Here is a 21,660-nt window from a genome sequence, read left to right as displayed (position 1 = left end):
AGTTTGTAAAGACAAATGTAGACACTGTTATTTTCTGTAAACTAGTTAAAAATTATATACATTTCTCTTCATGTTTTGAATTAGAAAACAGTGTGCAATGTTCCTAATGCATGGAAATAAAAACTAGTAGAAAGATTTTGTGTTTAACTCATGTTTTTGAACACACTGTGCAACAATCATGGTGGGCTGGACCCCTCCCCTCTAATAGACCACCTATTAAAAGATGGCACCTTTATAACCAACCAGGAAATTAAGGCATTTTCCACACTGTCCAAACTCACCGTTCTCCACTACGAATCTCTAAGAGATGATGCGTCATGCTGTGTGACCCATGGCGCCCATTCAAGTCGCTCACTGCATACGAATCTCTCTGTTCACAAACACAACTCCCCCAAAAAATCCTCTCATTTCTTTATACTTTCTGCTGACATGGGATACACCTCTGAAAAGAGCCTTCATATTAAAATGGGAGAAAGACTTAGAAATATCGTTCAAGGAAATCCATACCATACACATTTACAACTTTTGTCATGGACCCTCACATTGTGTTAGAGTTCCAGAAAACTCGTAGAAAATAGTCACACAATGGTACAGAACCCCTCTTCAGACTCATGAGTTGTTCCCAACCACCCCCAATCGATGTTGGAGATGCGGTAGAGACAAAGGATCCTATCTACACATATGGTGGTCCTCCTGAACATTCAGGACTTCTGGAGAGATGTCTCTCAGATCAAAACAGAGCTACTCCATTCTCGCACAACCCTGACTCCAGAGAAAGGCTTCCTAAACTTCCCAGTTAGGACCAACAATAAATTCTTATCTAAGTTAGCCTCATTTATACTAGTGGCCAGCAAACTTCTAATTCCCCCATTGTGGTGCACAACCAACACTCCTCTTAAGAAACATCTGCTCATCAAAATAGACCAGCTCTATCACATTGAAGAATTAACTGCCCTCACCCACCACAATTTAACCCCTTTCCACAGGAATTGGTCGCCATGGCAGAAAAAAAGAATTTTATCCCCCAGCTTGTCTCCGTTACCACCTCACGCATATAGTATATGGTGACTGGTGTAGATCTCATTAACTGACCAGTCCCATTGTAGTAGCAACATCTCACTCCAGAGCAGTTTGGAAGGAATTTCACCCATGTCAAAACACAAGATAGGTGACACCTAAACCCACTCCTCTCTCCCTCCTGTACCCTTCGTTTTACCTACCCACCTTTTTTACTCCCACTTTATTCTGTTTTTGTCTGTTGATTACATTTATCTAAAAAAAGGAACATTTTTCGGCATGCACTAAAATGGCCAACATAGTTAATAAGACCGCCAGGATATGAACGCAGAAGATCTCCTGAACAATCATCATTTCTTCTGTAATCATAATATTTCCTATTTCCAAAATAAGTTCATTGCACTGGCTTTGTTTTTTATTCATTGTACTTGATTTCCCTTAAAAATAAAACATTGAAAAGAAAACTGAAAGTTTGAAAATTGTGAATTTTTTCGAAATTTTTGACAAAATCCCAATTTATAGACAAATAAACGCAAAAGATATTGGCCTAAGTTTACCACTAACATAAAGTACAATGTGTCATGAAAAATCATTCTCAAAATCACTGGGATACTTTGAAGCATTCCTGAGTTATTACCATATGAAGTGACACTAGTCAGATTTAAAAAAATTGATGGTCTCTACAAACCCCCACACAGATGATAGTCCAACAGTTGATGGGTTCCCCACACAGTATTATGGTCCCTCCACAATCTCCCACACAGTATGATCATCCCCCACAGCCCCAATACAGTATGCTGGTTCCCTCACACAGTATGATGTCCCCCACAGCCCATATACAGAAATATGCCCCCCCACACAGTATGATGATCCCCCACAGCCCCAATACAGTATAATGATCCCCCACAGCCCCCTATATAATATGATAGTCCCCTTCACAGCCCCAATACAATATAAAAGTCACCCCCACACCCACCATATGGCATGGTGGTCACTCCACCACCCTAATACAGTGTGATGGTTCCTCTCACAGCCACAATACAGTAAGATGGTCTCCCAGAACCCCCATGTAGTATGATGGTCCACTCACAGCCCCAAAACAGTATGATGGTCCCATCACATGGTATGATGATCCCACCACAGACCTTTATATAGTATAATAGTTCCTCCACAGCCCCAATACAGTATGATGGTCCCCCACAGCCACATTACAGTATGATGATTTACCCACAGCCCTCTACATAGTATGATGGTCCCTCTCACAGCCCCAAAAAAGTATGATGATCCTCCATTGCCTCCCATGTTGTATGATGGTTCTCCCACAGCCCCAATACAGTATGATGGTCCCCCCACAACCCCAATACAATATGATGGTCCCCCTACAGCCTCCCATATAGTATTATAGTTCCCCCACAGCCCTCCATATTGTATGATTGTCCCTCTCACAGCCCCAATACAGTATGATGGTTCCCCGTCAACCCTCCATATAGCATGATGGTCAATCCAACAGCCCCAATACAGTATAATGGTCCCCACAGCCCCCAGTATAGTATGATGGTCGTCCCTACAACCTCTTATAGTGTGGTGGCCCCCTCACAGCCCCAGTATAGTATCATGGTAGCCCCAGTGCCCCATATAATATGATGTTCCCCTATAGCCCCAATACAGTATGATAGTCCCCCCTCAGTCCCTTATATAATATGATAGCACCCCTCACATTCCCAATTCAGTATGATTGTCCTCCCACACAGTCTTATGGTCACCACAGCCTTCAAAAACAGCAAGTCTCATGCTCACCTAATCCAGCCTCTGGATCCTCCACAGCTGCTGTCTCCTCTTCTATTTTGTCTTGCAGTGGATGCTGGCAACGCGATGCAGTGACATCATTGAGCCCATCAACGTCCCGTGCATAGAGCTGGTCTTTAGCAGACAGCAGGCCAGAAGTATCTTGTGGCCAGCCAGAGAAAGTTACACCGTGGTCCACCACAGCTGATAACAGTACCAGCATCCTGAGGAAGCCAATGTTGTTAACAGTGTCTCATTCTATGCTGTCCACAGCCGGACTGGCCCATCTGGCATTTGCCAGATTTGCCAATTGGCCAGTCCAGCCCTGGTGGGGAGTATGGTGTTGTATCCAAAAGTGTGGCAACTGACCACTATCTGAAGAACTGACGAGCTAAGAGGGCTGGCAAACAGAGTAGAGACCCAGGGTATAATACCTGCGAGTGAAGAGTAAGACAATACAGGGACAAAAACCTGAGGTGTAAGTGAAGTGTGATCGCACGAAGAACAAGGACCACCCAAGGTTTGAAGTAAGTTTCTGCCAAGTGTAAGTGATTGTATCTTGAGTATAAGTAATGTTTGCCACTTGTTAGGAGACTGTGTTGTGCCATACTTTCATGCAGCCCCAAAAAATTATTCCCCACTACTTAGGCCGAATTGCATAACTTTTTAAAGAGGAATTAATGCATTTCCGGAGCAGCGTTCCTTCCTGTATTGTCATATGATATATGTACTGCTTGTGCAAATATTATCATGGGCTGTGACTTTTAAACTGCAGTGCACGTCCCATGTGTCTCCTTCCTGATGCTGTTGATTTCTCACCAACCTAGACTGATTGACAGCTCCTCAATGTCCCTCCTCCCTGCCGCTGCTGAACTCCCACACTGCTCAGTACAAGCTGCAGCTGTCAGGCAGGCTGGGTGGACATAGACTAAATACACTTGGACTCATGAGCTCTCTCACTCTTTATCTTGGCTCATAAAATGCCAATATTAAAATTAGGAATATACAGTAATTACGAAATGGATTTTCAAAGCAAGTACACCAGCCTTATCAGGTCTATTTTATAAAGTATCTAGTTTGCAAATCTGGTAACAAATCAGCCTAAAGGCTTCTCTATGACATTAGAAGATATCATTATCACAAACTCTACTTCATCAGCGGGGGGCGCTGTTTCATATTTTATTGATTGCCCAGAAGCTTCATGTTATGTCTCTGCTCACATCCCAAGCAGCTGCCTCTTTTACTTATCCTATGATCTAGGGAATACGAAGAATCGCATGTATATATTTATTTATTTTTTTTTACAAACCCTCGAAGCCATGGGGCTATTCAGGTACCAGTCCACACTTTCTCTTTACTTTATCTTACGTTTTATTATTGTTCCTTCGCATATAAGAATAAATACATTGTATCACTTGTCACTTTCATATAAAAGTATAAATATATAAATACAAAAAAATGTAAAAAGTAAATATCGGTTGACAATTTGCATCCAGAATACCTGCACTTAACCAGTGCAGCGTTCATTTTTTGGCAACATTTTGTATAAAACTTGCTACATATGATAAACACGATAGTTCTATGTCTTCGAGGATTTCTCTAGTGTCGGAACTGGAGCCTCTCCTCTTTATAGCTGCTCTTCGATGATGGGTCGGACGCAGGTGCAGCCTACGGTCACCATCTTTTTCTCCAGCTTGAAGACGGGGGCGCATCCCTTTATCTCACGGTGAAGAACCAAGATCTCTTGTCTGATGGGAACGGAATTTAGGTTGTTGACCACATTTCCGTTGGCATCGATGCATCCGGCCATCTCACACTTGGCTTCAGCAATGACAATAGGGTGACGGTTCATATTTCTGTCATAGCTAAGGACAAAAAGAAATAAAAATGATAAATGAAGATATTGATCTAACTTTGACTAAACTACAATACATGTAAAGGAGCAATAAATGGGCAGTTAGACTGAAGCCATTGGCCCTTGGACCATGCAGCTGACATGGGATCCCTGGGGGAAGGGGCAGGATAGGTTGGCTCTGTTACGGGACCTGGAGTGGGGATCCCCTCTCTATAAGTCCTTCTAAATAGGATGCAAAGGAAAAACCAAAGGGGTAAACAAGCACCATATCCCCCTTACCTATATTACCGAGCACCATGGCCCTCTCAGCACTATTTTCATTCCTGATTGAAGTTTCACCTCCGACGCTACTTTGTGAAACTAGTAATAAGGTGAAGCTTCCCAAAAACCTACAACTCTCACAGGACACGGGTTTTTATTGAAGAGTGGCACAAAATATAAACTGGGAATACTGTGCAAAAGATTATGGTTTATAGCTTTCTATGCTGCGATTTTGCTGCATTTTTGCTGAGTTTTTGATTCATTTTTTGCTGCGTTTTTGCAGTGAGGATTTGTCACAAAAATCTGAAAATTTTCCCGATGCCAGCGAAGTGAATGAGAATCCTATAAAGTCTCATGCACACATTGCTTATTTATCACTTTGGTGCAGATTTTTATCTGCAGAATGTCAATTCTTTCAGCATTTTGTGCTGCAGATTTCACCCATAGTAATGAATGGGGAAAAATTTGCACCAAAAAGGCAAATAAAAAATACAGTAAAAACGCGGAAAAAATGCAGGATTTTGCAGCTGCTACGCTTTTCCCGCCAAGAGATTCAGAAACAGTGCAGAAATCTCTGCACCAAATACTCAACGTGTGCACATACCCTTACAGTTATAGACCAAGAGACGGATCCTAATCATGTGCAGGAGCCTTGTTCTGGTATGTGGTTTCCCTTTATATAGAATATCAGGTCTATGGCACTACTATCCTATTTTTTTATGAAGTATTTGCTGTCAGCTGCTGTTTATATTACTACTTCTCAGTCACCTGTCAGTGAGCGGGGGCCGGGCTCCTGACACTCCTCTAGGGCTGGAGCAATGATAGTTACACCCCTGCTTAGTGCAATATTTATCTATTCTTGCTGCCTGTGCTCATGTATCATGATATGTAACATAACATTACGTCTTACATATAAAGCCTGTCTGATGATATGGGTGAATGCACATTACCTGTACTCCCAAGGAGAGGTGGAGCGCTTATTCACATCCCCGCTCAGGAGGAGCGAGTCCTGTCCTGTCAAGTTCAGGCTGATTTTCACTGTAGCCGGGAGCTTAGTGATGGGAGGACATCCTCCTTTCTTGAGATGATGAAGATCCAGACACTGGACGGACATCAAGGTGGAGACTCCGAGGAGGAGCAAAAGGACTGAGAACTGAATGTGAGAAGGATATTAGGTTACAAATGTGTATAGAAAATATTTATATGAATTTATTTCAATGTACTGATTATGAAAAGTGAAACCGCATGACAGATACAGAATGACTAAGAGAGATAGATATGAGATAGAGAGATAGATGATAGATAGATAGATGATAGATAGATAATAGATGATAGATAGATAATAGATAGATAATAGATAGAGAGATAGATTGATAGATAGGTGATAGATAGATAATAGATAGATAGATAGATAGATAATAAATAGATAATAGATAGTAATAAAATAACCTGGTGAAATCTACATAAAAATAAGTATTCAATTCTATTGTAAATTATATTTGAATACATTGTATAGTATTGTATAGTAATCAAAAATAAGAAAAAAATAAATATATAATAATAGATAATATTAAAAATATCTGTTTGAATCCCACTTCAGCTATAATTGTATTATATTTTATGCAATATTGGTAAAAAAAAATACTCGTTTAATATAATAACTTGGTGAAACTTATATAAAAAGTTCTATAGAAATAAATATCCATTGAATAATAATCTAAAATAAAAAAGAACAATAAATGTATTAATAACATCAATGGCATGCCTCCTGACGAAGGGAAACCGAAACGCGCGTCGGAGCGGTAGCTCCACGTGTGCAGCCTCCATTACATGCCCTTGTACCTGCCCTTTCTATATTTTATTCCCTGGTATGTATACACAGGGCTATGGTGACCCCTTTTACTATTGGATACAAATGTGTGTGTATTACACTATATAATTAATTATTTAGGGACAGCCTTGAATCAGATTATATCTCTTCAGCCATTCAGGCATATGTACAGGGCTCTGTGGGTATTACAGCTTGGTACATCTAGCTAGACAATATACATTGTTTGATATACACTGTTTGATTACGTTTTTCTACCTACTACTTGTACCTGCCTACCTGGTATTCTTGAAAATTGGGTATAATTTTATATATATAACTTATGGCAGCTGCTGCATGGGGCGATTCTTGTGGTTTTTACCGTCTGCACTCTGCACTTTACCCCCTTTGTGCTTGTTATAATTCTGTAATAAAATTTTGATTGCTTTGCATATTACTAGTGGCCTTTGTTTCGTATGTTTTCTGGTTTGCTCTTTTGTTGTTACTGACGATTTGGCCCTGACATGGTCCGCATTATGGTAGTTGAGAGACATATATGTATAGACTGGATATAATATAATATATGTTCCACATAGGGTACATACACTACCACTTTTCTCCATGAATTTTATTTACTACGTTACAAATGTGTATAGCAAATATTTATATGAATTTATTTCAATGGACTGATTACGAAAAGTGAAACCGCATGACAGATACAGAATGACTAAGAGAGATAGATATGAGATAGAGAGATAGATGATAGATAGATGATAGATAGATAATAGATGATAGATAGATAGATGATAGATAGATAATAGATAGATAGATGATAGATAGATAGATAATAGATAGATAGATGATAGATAGAGGATAGATAGATAGATGATAGATAGATAGATGATAGATAATAGATAGATGATAGATAGATAGATAGATAGATAATAGATAGATGATAGATAGATAGATAGATGATAGATAGATAATAGATGATAGATAGATAGATGATAGATAATAGATAGATGATAGATAGATGATAGATAGATAAATATGTGATAGATAGATAGATAATAGATAGATAGATAGATAGAAAGATAATAGATAATAGAAGAAAGATAGTTAATAGATAGATGATAGATAGATAGATAGATAGATAATAGATAGATAAATTATAGATAGATAGATAGATAGATAGGTGATAGATGATAGATAGATAGATAGATAGATAGATAGATAGATAGATAGATAGATAGATAGATAGATATGAGATAGATAGATAATAAATAGTAATAAAATAACCTGGTGAAATCTACATAAAAATAAGTATTCAATTCTATTGTAAATTATATTTGAATACATTGTATAGTATTGTATAGTAATCAAAAATAAGAAAAAAATAAATATATAATAATAGATAATATTAAAAATATCTGTTTGCATCCCAGTTCAGTTATAATTGTATTATATTTTATGCAATATTGGTAAAAAAAATACTCGTTTAATATAATAACTTGGTGAAACTTATATAAAAAGTTCTATAAAAATAAATATCCATTGAATTAATTGAATAATAACCCATAATAAAAAAAATAATAAATGTATTAATAACATCAATGGCATGTAATAAATTATAAGACATAAAATAGTAATAAACAATAATAGTATGAATAGTATAATAAGAATAAGAATATAAATTATAGAAAATAATATGAATAATATTAAAATAAAAAAAACTAATAAAATAAAATTTGGCACCACATTTTTACAAACAGAATTCCTGGTGAGTATATAGCGGTACGGCACTTGGTGGCGGCACGTTGGAAGCAGCGGGTGGCATTGTTACCTTGCAGGGTGCAGTGGGGATGTCCATGGTGCTGCTGTCTTCTACTCTCTGGCTGTTGCTGGGTTGGAGCAGGTGAGGGCTGTGAGGGGCTCAGGTCTACCCCTCTGCATTATATACAGAACCTGCCATTGAGATCTGGTTCAGTCTGTGGTTTCAGTGTGGAGCGGTTTCCCTTGTGACATTTTTGCACTAAACCAGGTTGGTGTCAAGTAGGAAAGTGTTAGCAGAAATCATAGATGGTGATAGGCTTCCTGAGCTGGAATCTGCTGATAATTAACCATCGCAGGGAGTCCAGGGTGAGGAATTCAGTAACAGATTTGCATATTGACAATACGTCACAGGGGAAGCAGGTTGTGGTTTTCTGTAATGAGGCTTTCTAGTTATTGATGTTCTTCGTGTCTAGCCTCACGTCAAGTGTTTCTATGTATCTCTATTTATGATGCTACTAGACATTTCATTCTCTCTGCATTTTATTATCCAATTTCCAAAAATGTCAGTTATAAAAATTCTTACAAATATTAAATTACAGTGAATAAAGAGAATAAATCATGTTAATATTACAATGGCTGGTAATAATATGAAGAACCAGGTCGATATAAAAATATATTCACATGTGGCAGATTTCTTGCAAGAATTTTTGCTCCTTAATCCTCTGAAATGGACATGAAAAAATTGATGCACATGATGCTGAAGGATATATATGAGATAGATAATAGTTATTGTAGATAGATAGAGACATATGAGAGATAGATAGATAGATAGAGCCTCGAAATGTATTGTAATCTGGAGACTTGCAAATATAGAATTCTCCTATCATTATAAATTTAATTAATGGTGCTGAGTTATGTCACCCAAATTCTTCTCCATTTGACTTTAGATGTAATATCTCTGTATTCCTACATTTCCCATCAATAATGAGTGGAATTCAACATCCTACTAGTTACACAAAATAGCACTGAAAACAGTTTTTACTTGTTTGTAATAGATTTGCTGTAGGTCATAATGCGATCAGCAGATAAGGGGGACTGCTATGGGGGTGTGTTTCACCCCTAACTAATGCTCACCTGTTCTTGAGGCATTTTGAGTCCCTCAACATAACAACAAATAACCCACAATTGAATTATATCATATGCTGTAAGAAATATGTACATTATTTATTTTTTCTGGTAGGCACAGTAAGTATATGAATTTTCTATTATTTTAAGACCTATCAGGGGCCCATTTTTTAAATAATAAAAGTTAGGGGACAACCACTTTCATTTTGTTGAAAGATTCAACCACAAGAAATAGGGTCTGGAGTTCATGTTAAATTATTCACAAGGTTTAATAGTTTTTCTGGATATAAAATTTACTTTGAGCTTAAATCATTCCAATAAAAAGGCCTTTCCCAAACTTTTCTCACAAAGCTGGGAGCTACAATTCCCCAAAATGTCTTCTCATGCTAAAGTATTAAGATTTCCCTTCACTTGAACTAAGGGGCAGAGGCTGACCCCTGAAAAACAAGGCCATAACATTAACTCTCTACCACCAAACTGTACAGCAGGCACAATGCAGTGAGGGGGTACCGTTCTGCTGGCATTCACCAAACCCAGACTAATTCATCAGACACCAGATAGATAAGTGTGATCCGCCTCTATACAGAACACGTCTCCTCCAGAGTCCAGTGGTGGCAGCTTTACACCACTCCATCCAATGCTCGGCATTGTGCTTGGCTATGTAAGACTGCATGCAGATGCTCGGCCATTAAGCTCTCGGCAGAGGGACAGTGACTGTGCTGATGTCACACCGGAGGAGATCTGGACTCTGCCATTATGGGGTCAGCAGAGCGTTGGTGACTTTTCTGCCCTCTGCTCCTCAGCACTCGGCACCCCCGCTCTGTAGCATTATGGGGTCTCCACTTCCTGGTTGAGTTGCTGTGGTTCCTTCCACTTCTCAGTAATATCATTCACAGGTGATGGGGGAAGATTTAGAATGAAGAAATGTCACAAAAGGACTTGTTACACCGGTGGCTCCTATTACAGGACCCCTCTGGTATCAGTGAGTTCTTTACGACGAGCCATTCTGTCACATGTTAGTAATGGCAATGGCGGATGGCATGGCGAGTGACTGGATGTTATACATTGGGAGCATTGGGGCCGCATACATCAGGGGCAATGAGGCCAAATGTTATACACCGGGGGCAATATAGCCAGTTGTTATACAGCAGGAACTGTAATCGGAGTTGGAAAGTCTAGTCTGCGTGGCAGCTTGCCACGCCTGAGAGAGTGCTGCCAGGAGGACCCTGGCATTGTAGTGCAGTACTTTTTGCTGCTGTTGTGACTGTCTCGGTACCCCTGAAGCAAGGAATCTAGTAAGAGTGTTGCTGAGATCCCTGAGAAGCCACCAGTGTTATTGGCCAGGTGGTCTTTTCAGTCTTGCAACCAAGTGGGGACAGAGAGACAGAACCCTTCTACCATTTATCCAGTAACTTAGACTGGAATACCCATTTAAAAATGTATAAATATGTTTTTTGCTTTTTTTTAATTACTGTTAATTATAGATTTGGGGTTCCTTAAATGTATCTACTGTATGTTCATGGCCCTATCATGTTCTCACACATATCGGTAAAGTGGTGAATCAAGACATCCAAAGACCCCTTCACTTTCATATGACCTCATAGATCCCACCATAGTGGCTTTCCATAAACTGTGCCAAATTATGGGGCTTTCGATCAGGCATTGTAGTCAGTGTAGAGCATAGAGAGAGTATAAAAGTCTTAATTTCTGGTGGGTCATAAGTTATGGACTTGTGGTCAATCTTCTCAGTCTTCTCGTAGTTAAAGGACCAATTATGTCCAATATTTGGGACCATGCAAAAATGAAATGAATTCTAACAGTGGGACCTCACAGTAGATAAAATAAGGCCACTGATTTTTACATATTTGAGGTTTTTTTTTACTATGTTCTGAATTTTCTTTATTTTTTCCATTAACGCACATCAGAAGACTAGACAAAGATATAAATTATGTCATGATTTCAGTAAAGTTACCGGAAAGTTCAGTTAAGGAAGCCTCAGTGGTTAAAAGCACAAGTGTGAGACCTGAATTTGAGATAAATGGCAGCATACCACTGAAGCCACCTCAACTTTCTAAAAATAGAGACATAGAGTCAAGATGAATAACTATTATTAGATGGTCGTATATGGATTCGCTAGTTATGTGCATAAATCTCAGCACTTCAGCACATCTTATTTGCTAATAATGCAAAGATCCTGCTTACAAAATGTATTCACTGTAGTTTCAGTCTGCAGAGCTTGCAATCTAATACTTCTAAAGCCACATATAATTGCAATCCAAAAATCCTTGTATATTCCCTGCTTGGTAGAAGTGTCCCTTCACAATAAAATGACTACAAGGTATTAACCACAACCAACAAGGCCCAAATTCAGGGGCTGCAGCCTTACGTTACTGTATACTGAGCAAAACAAAACTCTACGGTGTCATAAACTGCCCGCCACCAGGAAAGTTGATGACTAGACTAGGACACACTAAAACAAAAGACCCCCAGAGAAGAGCGGCCCTACGTTTGCCCTGTCTCTCATACTCCAAATAACGCACCTTCACCTGGTCACCAAGTATGGTCCTAATCACATAGATCACTGGGAGGATTTTACGCATGGATACTAAGTACCATACGTGTCACGTGTGGTACCTAACTACTAAGCAAACTTGAAATGAGGTGCAGCGGTCCCAACTCACCCAGGTCTCCGAGTGCTCCAAATGCCCATTCCAGATAAAAATGATGGACCAGCCAACCAATGAGGCACTCACCCTGTTATTCACCTTTCTGTTAAAGGGACAATAAAGCAGGAAGTGATCCATGCTTTCCAGCACATTGCCACACTCCTCTCGAAGACAGTTCTTTGAAAATGGGTTACAGAACCCTTTTGTCAAGGAGCTTCCTTGACAAGTCCTGATCTCGCACATTCTAAGACCCCTCCAGGGAATTACCTTCAGAACCAGGGTAGCTTAATCCGGAAGATGTCCATGTGGTGTACAAAGATCCTTCACTTGTCCTTCTGTCTCCCATTCTTGGAAGAAAGGCTGAAACTGTGGCGTCCCTGAGGGTTCGGTCGCAACAGAGGTATTGCATCTCACGCAGAGGTGTGGTATCTCACTCTCAGGTAAGGAAGGGGTATGGCTCAGGACCCTAACACTACATCCACTACACCACATTTCAGGGGGACAGGGCGAGATTGCTCCTACGGGAGAGCACAGTCCCTGATCCCTGGCTGGAGTGGGGAGGAACCACTTAGAGAAGGGGAACTAAGTAGTGGATGGGTGGAGGACGTAGATCCTGGGAGCACTGAGTAGGAGGTATAAAAGGAAGGAACCATCTTGGTTCAGGGAGTGGAGAGGGGAGTTGGAGTTGTGGGGAGAAGTGACAGGAGCAGAGGCTCTGCACGAGCTCTGCTCCAAAGGCGGACCAAGTCAGGAGGCCTGAGCCTGAAGGAGAAGGGAGAGACAAGGGGAGCAGGAGAGGCTCCAGGACGAGAAGAGAAGGGACCCCAGGGGTACGGGCCGTGCAGCAAGCCACCCGTACGCCCACCGCTGCCAGGAGGTACGGGGGTCAGGCCGTAAAAAGGGAACCGGTCCCTTAACTAGCAAAGAGCTACAAAGCCTAACTAGAGAACCGGAGGCTGCAGCATTTCAAATACCGCAGACCATAAGTCCATACCAGTGTACTAGGAAGGTGGCCGCATAGGACCCAGGGGACGGAACACACATCGCCCACCAAGGCTCGAGGACACCGGACAGGAGTGTTACTAGGTGTGAGGTGCAGGGAGAAGGCCAGAAAGGACACACAGAAGGGGGTCCTGATAAATACTCTGGAGATATCTGAGGGTCATCCGAGCCCCTCACTGCGGAACACAGGACGCCGTGGGCTCTTACACTGGCCCTGTAACTGGAACTGCTTTAACCGTGAGTAAAGGATCTGGGACTGCATCGGTTGTGATTATTCTTGCACCACGACACCTTGCACCATCACCACCATCATCCATACGCGCTGCCCTGAAGCTACACTCTTCCTGTGGGGAGTTGCATCACCTTGCTGCACATACCACCAGCTTCAGCGGACTGCTCCGCAGCGGCGGTTCTCAATAACCGCTTTCCACAGGTGGCGTAGTCGGATTATACATAACAGACACACATAGACTACCCTGGTTTGACCGCCCTGGGTCACGGACCGGGTCGCCGCCACGGTGACTACAACCCCCAGCATCTACAAGGCCCGGCTCCGGGTATCCCCACGGCCCAGGGGGCGCATCAACTTTGGCGTAGTCGGCAGGATATGTAACCCACCCGTTACCATCGGGTATTGTGTGCCTAAAAGACTGTGTTTTCTACTGATTGTGGCGCCCACCCCTGAAGAACGGGCGCCATTATGTGCCAGCCAAACAACAACCAAAGGTCACCTCCCATCGTGGGCCAGGTCCCAGAATGGCGCCAAAAGCGGGGCCCACCCCAAGCAGCAGTTATTATGTGTGCGGATGTGTCCATCGACGTGGGGGGGCTGCCCTTGGAAGTGACCGACAGCAGACTGCCCTGGGACCGCCCCCGAAAGGGGAGGGGAGGCAGGAAAACTGAGAAACAGGGTGTGGTCTGGACCAGTACAGACAGGCCGCACCCGGGAAAGGACATGGACCGCAGCAGCACCGGAGACCCTGCCAGCGACATGCTGCAGGCCGAAGAGCCTTATACCCTGGAGGAGCTGGTGGCCAAGCTCCCCCGAGAGGACACCGAATTCCTCCACGCCGGCATGGAAGACCTGGGCCGGAGGATGGCCAGGGCCCAGCGGGACGCCATTGAGGAGTGGAAGCGGGAGATGGAGCAGCGGATGGCGGCACGACAGCCAGCAACGTTGCCAGGCATCGGCAGCGCCCCAGCCTCCGAGGACCGAGAGCAGAGTCGGGAGGTCGTGAGTGACGCAGGAGCAACCGCGGGAGCAGGTATGGGAAGTCTCCCCATCCCGAGCGCTGCAAGCGTCGACCTGTTCCTGGGTCCCATGGTGGAACCGCTAATCCTGGGCGGCACTGAAACCACCCCGCTCCCAATGCCCGAGCCAGGCCCTTTAACCCTGGGTGACGCCGCTGCGTGCTCGCTGCACTCTCACCAAAGCGCGCCCGTCCTAAGCACTCTCCAGGCCCCGGAACCACCTTCGTATGCCAGCGACGCAGGCCCGCTCCTGGGCCCCCTCCAGGAACCGCCCCCTCCGACACCCGCATGGATGTACGGGCATCACCAGTGGGACTGGTCCGCGGAGGTAGAGGACCAGCAGCCTTCGCTCCTGCTTGCTTCGCAGCCCACCGCCGCCGTCTCCCAGTTGCCGGAAGACGAGGCCCAATTCGAGTGGGATTGCTCTAGGGAGGACCTAATGGAGTTCTCCCAGGAGACAAGGGCAGCTGCCGCCCGCCGCAAAAAGTTCTGCCACCAGCAACTGATCCAGTTCGAGAGGGAGCGCAGCTTACGGCATGTGCGGTGGGAGCAGCTCGAGGCCAAAAATATGGAGGAGAAGACCAGGACCCGCAGAAGTCAGCAGACCACCAGCGGTCCCCGAATCACCGGGGCCATAGTAAAATTTAACCTTAACAAAGGATGTCGGTTCATCCAGGACTCGCTGTCAGGCACGGATCTGTTTGTAAACAGAAGAGACGTGGAGTTCCACCTGCCAGAGGGACACCCAGATGGGGACCTGTATCCCGGGGACACCGTGTCCTACACCCGTCACCGAGGAGTAAGGGGCTGCTATGCCCTCAATGTCCACCAGGAGGAGACAACACCCTACCATGCTGAAGACCCGGCTGGGTCAGCATGCGGTGGACCAGATCCTCCCTGGAGGGAGCACCCTTACTAAGTATAGTAGGTGGAGCAAAAACTTTGGAAACTGTATATAAGTTACCCATCAGGGAATGCAGAATGGACACTGCAAGTTCAAAGTTTGTATGTTGTTGCCCGTTTACTTAGTTATTCGTAACAGGTCCAAAGACTAACCGGCTGAGGACTGGGAGCAGCCACTTTTTGTAAATAGTTGCACCTCTTAAGGTGCCCCTTATTGGTTTTATAAGAACTACAAGTGACCTCAGAACAAAAACCCGTTGGAGGTGGCCGAAGACGAGGTCCAGCATCTGGATCGTCTAAGCCCTGTTGCCACCCCAAGGCCTCCGTTGAGGGTTTGGGACGGGTCCCTCTTATTCGTGTTCTCAAGTTGCACCTTATTGAAAAAGTTTACTTGAAGATTTTATGTGAAAATTGTTTTTGATATGACCAAAATGCCAAAGTATGAAGAATGTTTATATGAGAAAATGTTTTATATGCAAAAGAAATGTTTTATAAATGTGAAGAAAGTGTTTATAATGGTTGTATAGTGTAACCAGTAACGTTGAAAGAAGTATGCCTCCCATAAAGGGAAGAAGTGTTGTCTATTTATGCGGGGGCATTTATGCATATAGCATTTATGCATACTTTATCGAAGTGCCATAATTTAGCAAAGTGCCCTGGCAGTTAGAAAATGGCATTGCTAATATTCATCTTTCTTCTCTTCTTACAGGTATATATTTTTCACTGCTTGTGTGATCTGTCCTGAAAACTGCATTATATCTCCATGCAATGCTCTGCAGCCTATCAATTTCTGGTATATATTTTTCACTGCTTGTGTGATCTGTCCTGAAAACTGCATTATATCTCCATGCAATGCTCTGCAGCCTATCAATTTCTGGTATATATTTTTCACTGCTTGTGTGATCTGTCCTGAAAACTGCATTATATCTCCATGCAATGCTCTGCAGCCTATCAATTTCTGGTATATATTTTTCACTGCTTGTGTGATCTGTCCTGAAAACTGCATTATATCTCCATGCAATGCTCTGCAGCCTATCAATTTCTGGTATATATTTTTCACTGCTTGTGTGATCTGTCCTGAAAACTGCATTATATCTCCATGCAATGCTCTGCAGCCTATCAATTTCTGGTATATATTTTTCACTGCTTGTGTGATCTGTCCTGAAAACTGCATTATATCTCCATGCAATGCTCTGCAGCCTATCAATTTCTGGTATATATTTTTCACTGCTTGTGTGATCTGTCCTGAAAACTGCATTATATCTCCATGCAATGCTCTGCAGCCTATCAATTTCTGGTATATATTTTTCACTGCTTGTGTGATCTGTCCTGAAAACTGCATTATATCTCCATGCAATGCTCTGCAGCCTATCAATTTCTGGTATATATTTTTCACTGCTTGTGTGATCTGTCCTGAAAACTGCATTATATCTCCATGCAATGCTCTGCAGCCTATCAATTTCTGGTATATATTTTTCACTCCTCTAGCTTTTTTATTCCATGATACTTAAAGGTCATCACACTTACTTTAAGAGTTTATGATCCATGCCGAGTTTACTAGTCTGTTTTTTTTTTTTTTTCCCTGCACTTTATGGTCTCCTGTTGTCTTTTAAGCTAGTGATTGATTGTTAATGAGTTAAATCTGTGCAGATCTAAGCAGATACGTCCCTATATATTGAGACTTAGTTAAGGGGAGGCATTTATGCATATAGCATTTATGCATATAGCATTTATGCATACTTTATCGAAGTGCCATAATTTAGCAAAGTGCCCTGGCAGTTAGAAAATGGCATTGCTAATATTCATCTTTCTTCTCTTCTTACAGGTATATATTTTTCACTGCTTGTGTGATCTGTCCTGAAAACTGCATTATATCTCCATGCAATGCTCTGCAGCCTATCAATTTCTGGTATATATTTTTCACTGCTTGTGTGATCTGTCCTGAAAACTGCATTATATCTCCATGCAATGCTCTGCAGCCTATCAATTTCTGGTATATATTTTTCACTGCTTGTGTGATCTGTCCTGAAAACTGCATTATATCTCCATGCAATGCTCTGCAGCCTATCAATTTCTGGTATATATTTTTCACTGCTTGTGTGATCTGTCCTGAAAACTGCATTATATCTCCATGCAATGCTCTGCAGCCTATCAATTTCTGGTATATATTTTTCACTGCTTGTGTGATCTGTCCTGAAAACTGCATTATATCTCCATGCAATGCTCTGCAGCCTATCAATTTCTGGTATATATTTTTCACTGCTTGTGTGATCTGTCCTGAAAACTGCATTATATCTCCATGCAATGCTCTGCAGCCTATCAATTTCTGGTATATATTTTTCACTCCTCTAGCTTTTTTATTCCATGATACTTAAAGGTCATCACACTTACTTTAAGAGTTTATGATCCATGCCGAGTTTACTAGTCTGTTTTTTTTTTTTTTTCCCTGCACTTTATGGTCTCCTGTTGTCTTTTAAGCTAGTGATTGATTGTTAATGAGTTAAATCTGTGCAGATCTAAGCAGATACGTCCCTATATATTGAGACTTAGTTAAGGGGAGGCATTTATGCGGGGGCATTTATGCATATAGCATTTATGCATACTTTATCGAAGTGCCATAATTTAGCAAAGTGCCCTGGCAGTTAGAAAATGGCATTGCTAATATTCATCTTTCTTCTCTTCTTACAGGTATATATTTTTCACTGCTTGTGTGATCTGTCCTGAAAACTGCATTATATCTCCATGCAATGCTCTGCAGCCTATCAATTTCTGGTATATATTTTTCACTGCTTGTGTGATCTGTCCTGAAAACTGCATTATATCTCCATGCAATGCTCTGCAGCCTATCAATTTCTGGTATATATTTTTCACTGCTTGTGTGATCTGTCCTGAAAACTGCATTATATCTCCATGCAATGCTCTGCAGCCTATCAATTTCTGGTATATATTTTTCACTCCTCTAGCTTTTTTATTCCATGATACTTAAAGGTCATCACACTTACTTTAAGAGTTTATGATCCATGCCGAGTTTACTAGTCTGTTTTTTTTTTTTTTTTTTTTTTTCCCTGCACTTTATGGTCTCCTGTTGTCTTTTAAGCTAGTGATTGATTGTTAATGAGTTAAATCTGTGCAGATCTAAGCAGATACGTCCCTATATATTGAGACTTAGTTAAGGGGAGGCATTTATGCGGGGGCATTTATGCATATAGCATTTATGCATACTTTATCGAAGTGCCATAATTTAGCAAAGTGCCCTGGCAGTTAGAAAATGGCATTGCTAATATTCATCTTTCTTCTCTTCTTACAGGTATATATTTTTCACTGCTTGTGTGATCTGTCCTGAAAACTGCATTATATCTCCATGCAATGCTCTGCAGCCTATCAATTTCTGGTATATATTTTTCACTGCTTGTGTGATCTGTCCTGAAAACTGCATTATATCTCCATGCAATGCTCTGCAGCCTATCAATTTCTGGTATATATTTTTCACTCCTCTAGCTTTTTTATTCCATGATACTTAAAGGTCATCACACTTACTTTAAGAGTTTATGATCCATGCCGAGTTTACTAGTCTGTTTTTTTTTTTTTTTTTTTTTTTTTTCCCTGCACTTTATGGTCTCCTGTTGTCTTTTAAGCTAGTGATTGATTGTTAATGAGTTAAATCTGTGCAGATCTAAGCAGATACGTCCCTATATATTGAGACTTAGTTAAGGGGAGGCATTTATGCGGGGGCATTTATGCATATAGCATTTATGCATACTTTATCGAAGTGCCATAATTTAGCAAAGTGCCCTGGCAGTTAGAAAATGGCATTGCTAATATTCATCTTTCTTCTCTTCTTACAGGTATATATTTTTCACTGCTTGTGTGATCTGTCCTGAAAACTGCATTATATCTCCATGCAATGCTCTGCAGCCTATCAATTTCTGGTATATATTTTTCACTGCTTGTGTGATCTGTCCTGAAAACTGCATTATATCTCCATGCAATGCTCTGCAGCCTATCAATTTCTGGTATATATTTTTCACTGCTTGTGTGATCTGTCCTGAAAACTGCATTATATCTCCATGCAATGTTCTGCAGCCTATCAATTTCTGGTATATATTTTTCACTGCTTGTGTGATCTGTCCTGAAAACTGCATTATATCTCCATGCAATGCTCTGCAGCCTATCAATTTCTGGTATATATTTTTCACTCCTCTAGCTTTTTTATTCCATGATACTTAAAGGTCATCACACTTACTTTAAGAGTTTATGATCCATGCCGAGTTTACTAGTCTGTTTTTTTTTTTTTTTTTTCCCTGCACTTTATGGTCTCCTGTTGTCTTTTAAGCTAGTGATTGATTGTTAATGAGTTAAATCTGTGCAGATCTAAGCAGATACATCCCTATATATTGAGACTTAGTTAAGGGGAGGCATTTATGCGGGGGCATTTATGCATATAGCATTTATGCATAATTTATCGAAGTGCCATAATTTAGCAAAGTGCCCTGGCAGTTAGAAAATGGCATTGCTAATATTCATCTTTCTTCTCTTCTTACAGGTATATATTTTTCACTGCTTGTGTGATCTGTCCTGAAAACTGCATTATATCTCCATGCAATGCTCTGCAGCCTATCAATTTCTGGTATATATTTTTCACTGCTTGTGTGATCTGTCCTGAAAACTGCATTATATCTCCATGCAATGCTCTGCAGCCTATCAATTTCTGGTATATATTTTTCACTCCTCTAGCTTTTTTATTCCATGATACTTAAAGGTCATCACACTTACTTTAAGAGTTTATGATCCATGCCGAGTTTACTAGTCTGTTTTTTTTTTTTTTTTTTCCCTGCACTTTATGGTCTGCTGTTGTCTTTTAAGCTAGTGATTGATTGTTAATGAGTTAAATCTGTGCAGATCTAAGCAGATACGTCCCTATATATTGAGACTTAGTTAAGGGGAGGCATTTATGCGGGGGCATTTATGCATATAGCATTTATGCATACTTTATCGAAGTGCCATAATTTAGCAAAGTGCCCTGGCAGTTAGAAAATGTCATTGCTAATATTCATCTTTCTTCTCTTCTTACAGGTATATATTTTTCACTGCTTGTGTGATCTGTCCTGAAAACTGCATTATATCTCCATGCAATGCTCTGCAGCCTATCAATTTCTGGTATATATTTTTCACTGCTTGTGTGATCTGTCCTGAAAACTGCATTATATCTCCATGCAATGCTCTGCAGCCTATCAATTTCTGGTATATATTTTTCACTCCTCTAGCTTTTTTATTCCATGATACTTAAAGGTCATCACACTTACTTTAAGAGTTTATGATCCATGCCGAGTTTACTAGTCTGTTTTTTTTTTTTTTTTTTTCCCTGCACTTTATGGTCTCCTGTTGTCTTTTAAGCTAGTGATTGATTGTTAATGAGTTAAATCTGTGCAGATCTAAGCAGATACGTCCCTATATATTGAGACTTAGTTAAGGGGAGGCATTTATGCGGGGGCATTTATGCATATAGCATTTATGCATAATTTATCGAAGTGACATAATTTAGCAAAGTGCCCTGGCAGTTAGAAAATGGCATTGCTAATATTCATCTTTCTTCTCTTCTTACAGGTATATATTTTTCACTGCTTGTGTGATCTGTCCTGAAAACTGCATTATATCTCCATGCAATGCTCTGCAGCCTATCAATTTCTGGTATATATTTTTCACTGCTTGTGTGATCTGTCCTGAAAACTGCATTATATCTCCATGCAATGCTCTGCAGCCTATCAATTTCTGGTATATATTTTTCACTGCTTGTGTGATCTGTCCTGAAAACTGCATTATATCTCCATGCAATGCTCTGCAGCCTATCAATTTCTGGTATATATTTTTCACTCCTCTAGCTTTTTTATTCCATGATACTTAAAGGTCATCACACTTACTTTAAGAGTTTATGATCCATGCCGAGTTTACTAGTCTGTTTTTTTTTTTTTTTTTTTTTCCCTGCACTTTATGGTCTCCTGTTGTCTTTTAAGCTAGTGATTGATTGTTAATGAGTTAAATCTGTGCAGATCTAAGCAGATACGTCCCTATATATTGAGACTTAGTTAAGGGGAGGCATTTATGCGGGGGCATTTATGCATATAGCATTTATGCATACTTTATCGAAGTGCCATAATTTAGCAAAGTGCCCTGGCAGTTAGAAAATGGCATTGCTAATATTCATCTTTCTTCTCTTC

The 21,660-nt window shown here is 41.1% G+C and overlaps 1 protein-coding gene across 1 annotated transcript; it reads right to left on the bottom strand.

Moving 5' to 3' along the window:
- Positions 1–4,168: 4,168 nt before the first annotated feature.
- LOC141257944 (interleukin-17F-like) lies at positions 4,169–8,850 on the bottom strand. The gene is made up of 3 exons (XM_073672949.1): positions 8,569–8,850; positions 5,869–6,071; positions 4,169–4,667 (listed from the first exon to the last, which is right to left on the bottom strand). Exons 1-3 carry the CDS (start codon positions 8,593–8,595, stop codon positions 4,430–4,432), a joined length of 468 nt encoding a protein of 155 aa, XP_073529050.1. The 5' UTR covers positions 8,596–8,850; the 3' UTR covers positions 4,169–4,429.
- Positions 8,851–21,660: the final 12,810 nt, after the last annotated feature.

The sequence above is a fragment of the Phyllobates terribilis genome, unplaced genomic scaffold (genome assembly GCF_046119375.1).
Source record: "Phyllobates terribilis strain yellow unplaced genomic scaffold, ASM4611937v1 Scaffold_3__8_contigs__length_932513732, whole genome shotgun sequence".
In the NCBI taxonomy this organism is placed as follows: domain Eukaryota; kingdom Metazoa; phylum Chordata; class Amphibia; order Anura; family Dendrobatidae; genus Phyllobates; species Phyllobates terribilis.
Note: the sequence above shows the minus strand (reverse complement) of the source record. Positions and strands in the feature narration are given on the sequence as shown.

Coding starts and splice junctions, on each gene's coding strand:
- LOC141257944 (XM_073672949.1), bottom strand. CDS start 8,595: ATGGACATCCCCACTGCACCCTGCAAG. Junction 6,072..8,568: donor TCCCCACTGCACCCTGCAAG/GTAACAATGCCA, acceptor TCTCACATTCAG/TTCTCAGTCCTTTTGCTCCT. Junction 4,668..5,868: donor ACCTCTCCTTGGGAGTACAG/GTAATGTGCATT, acceptor TTTTGTCCTTAG/CTATGACAGAAATATGAACC.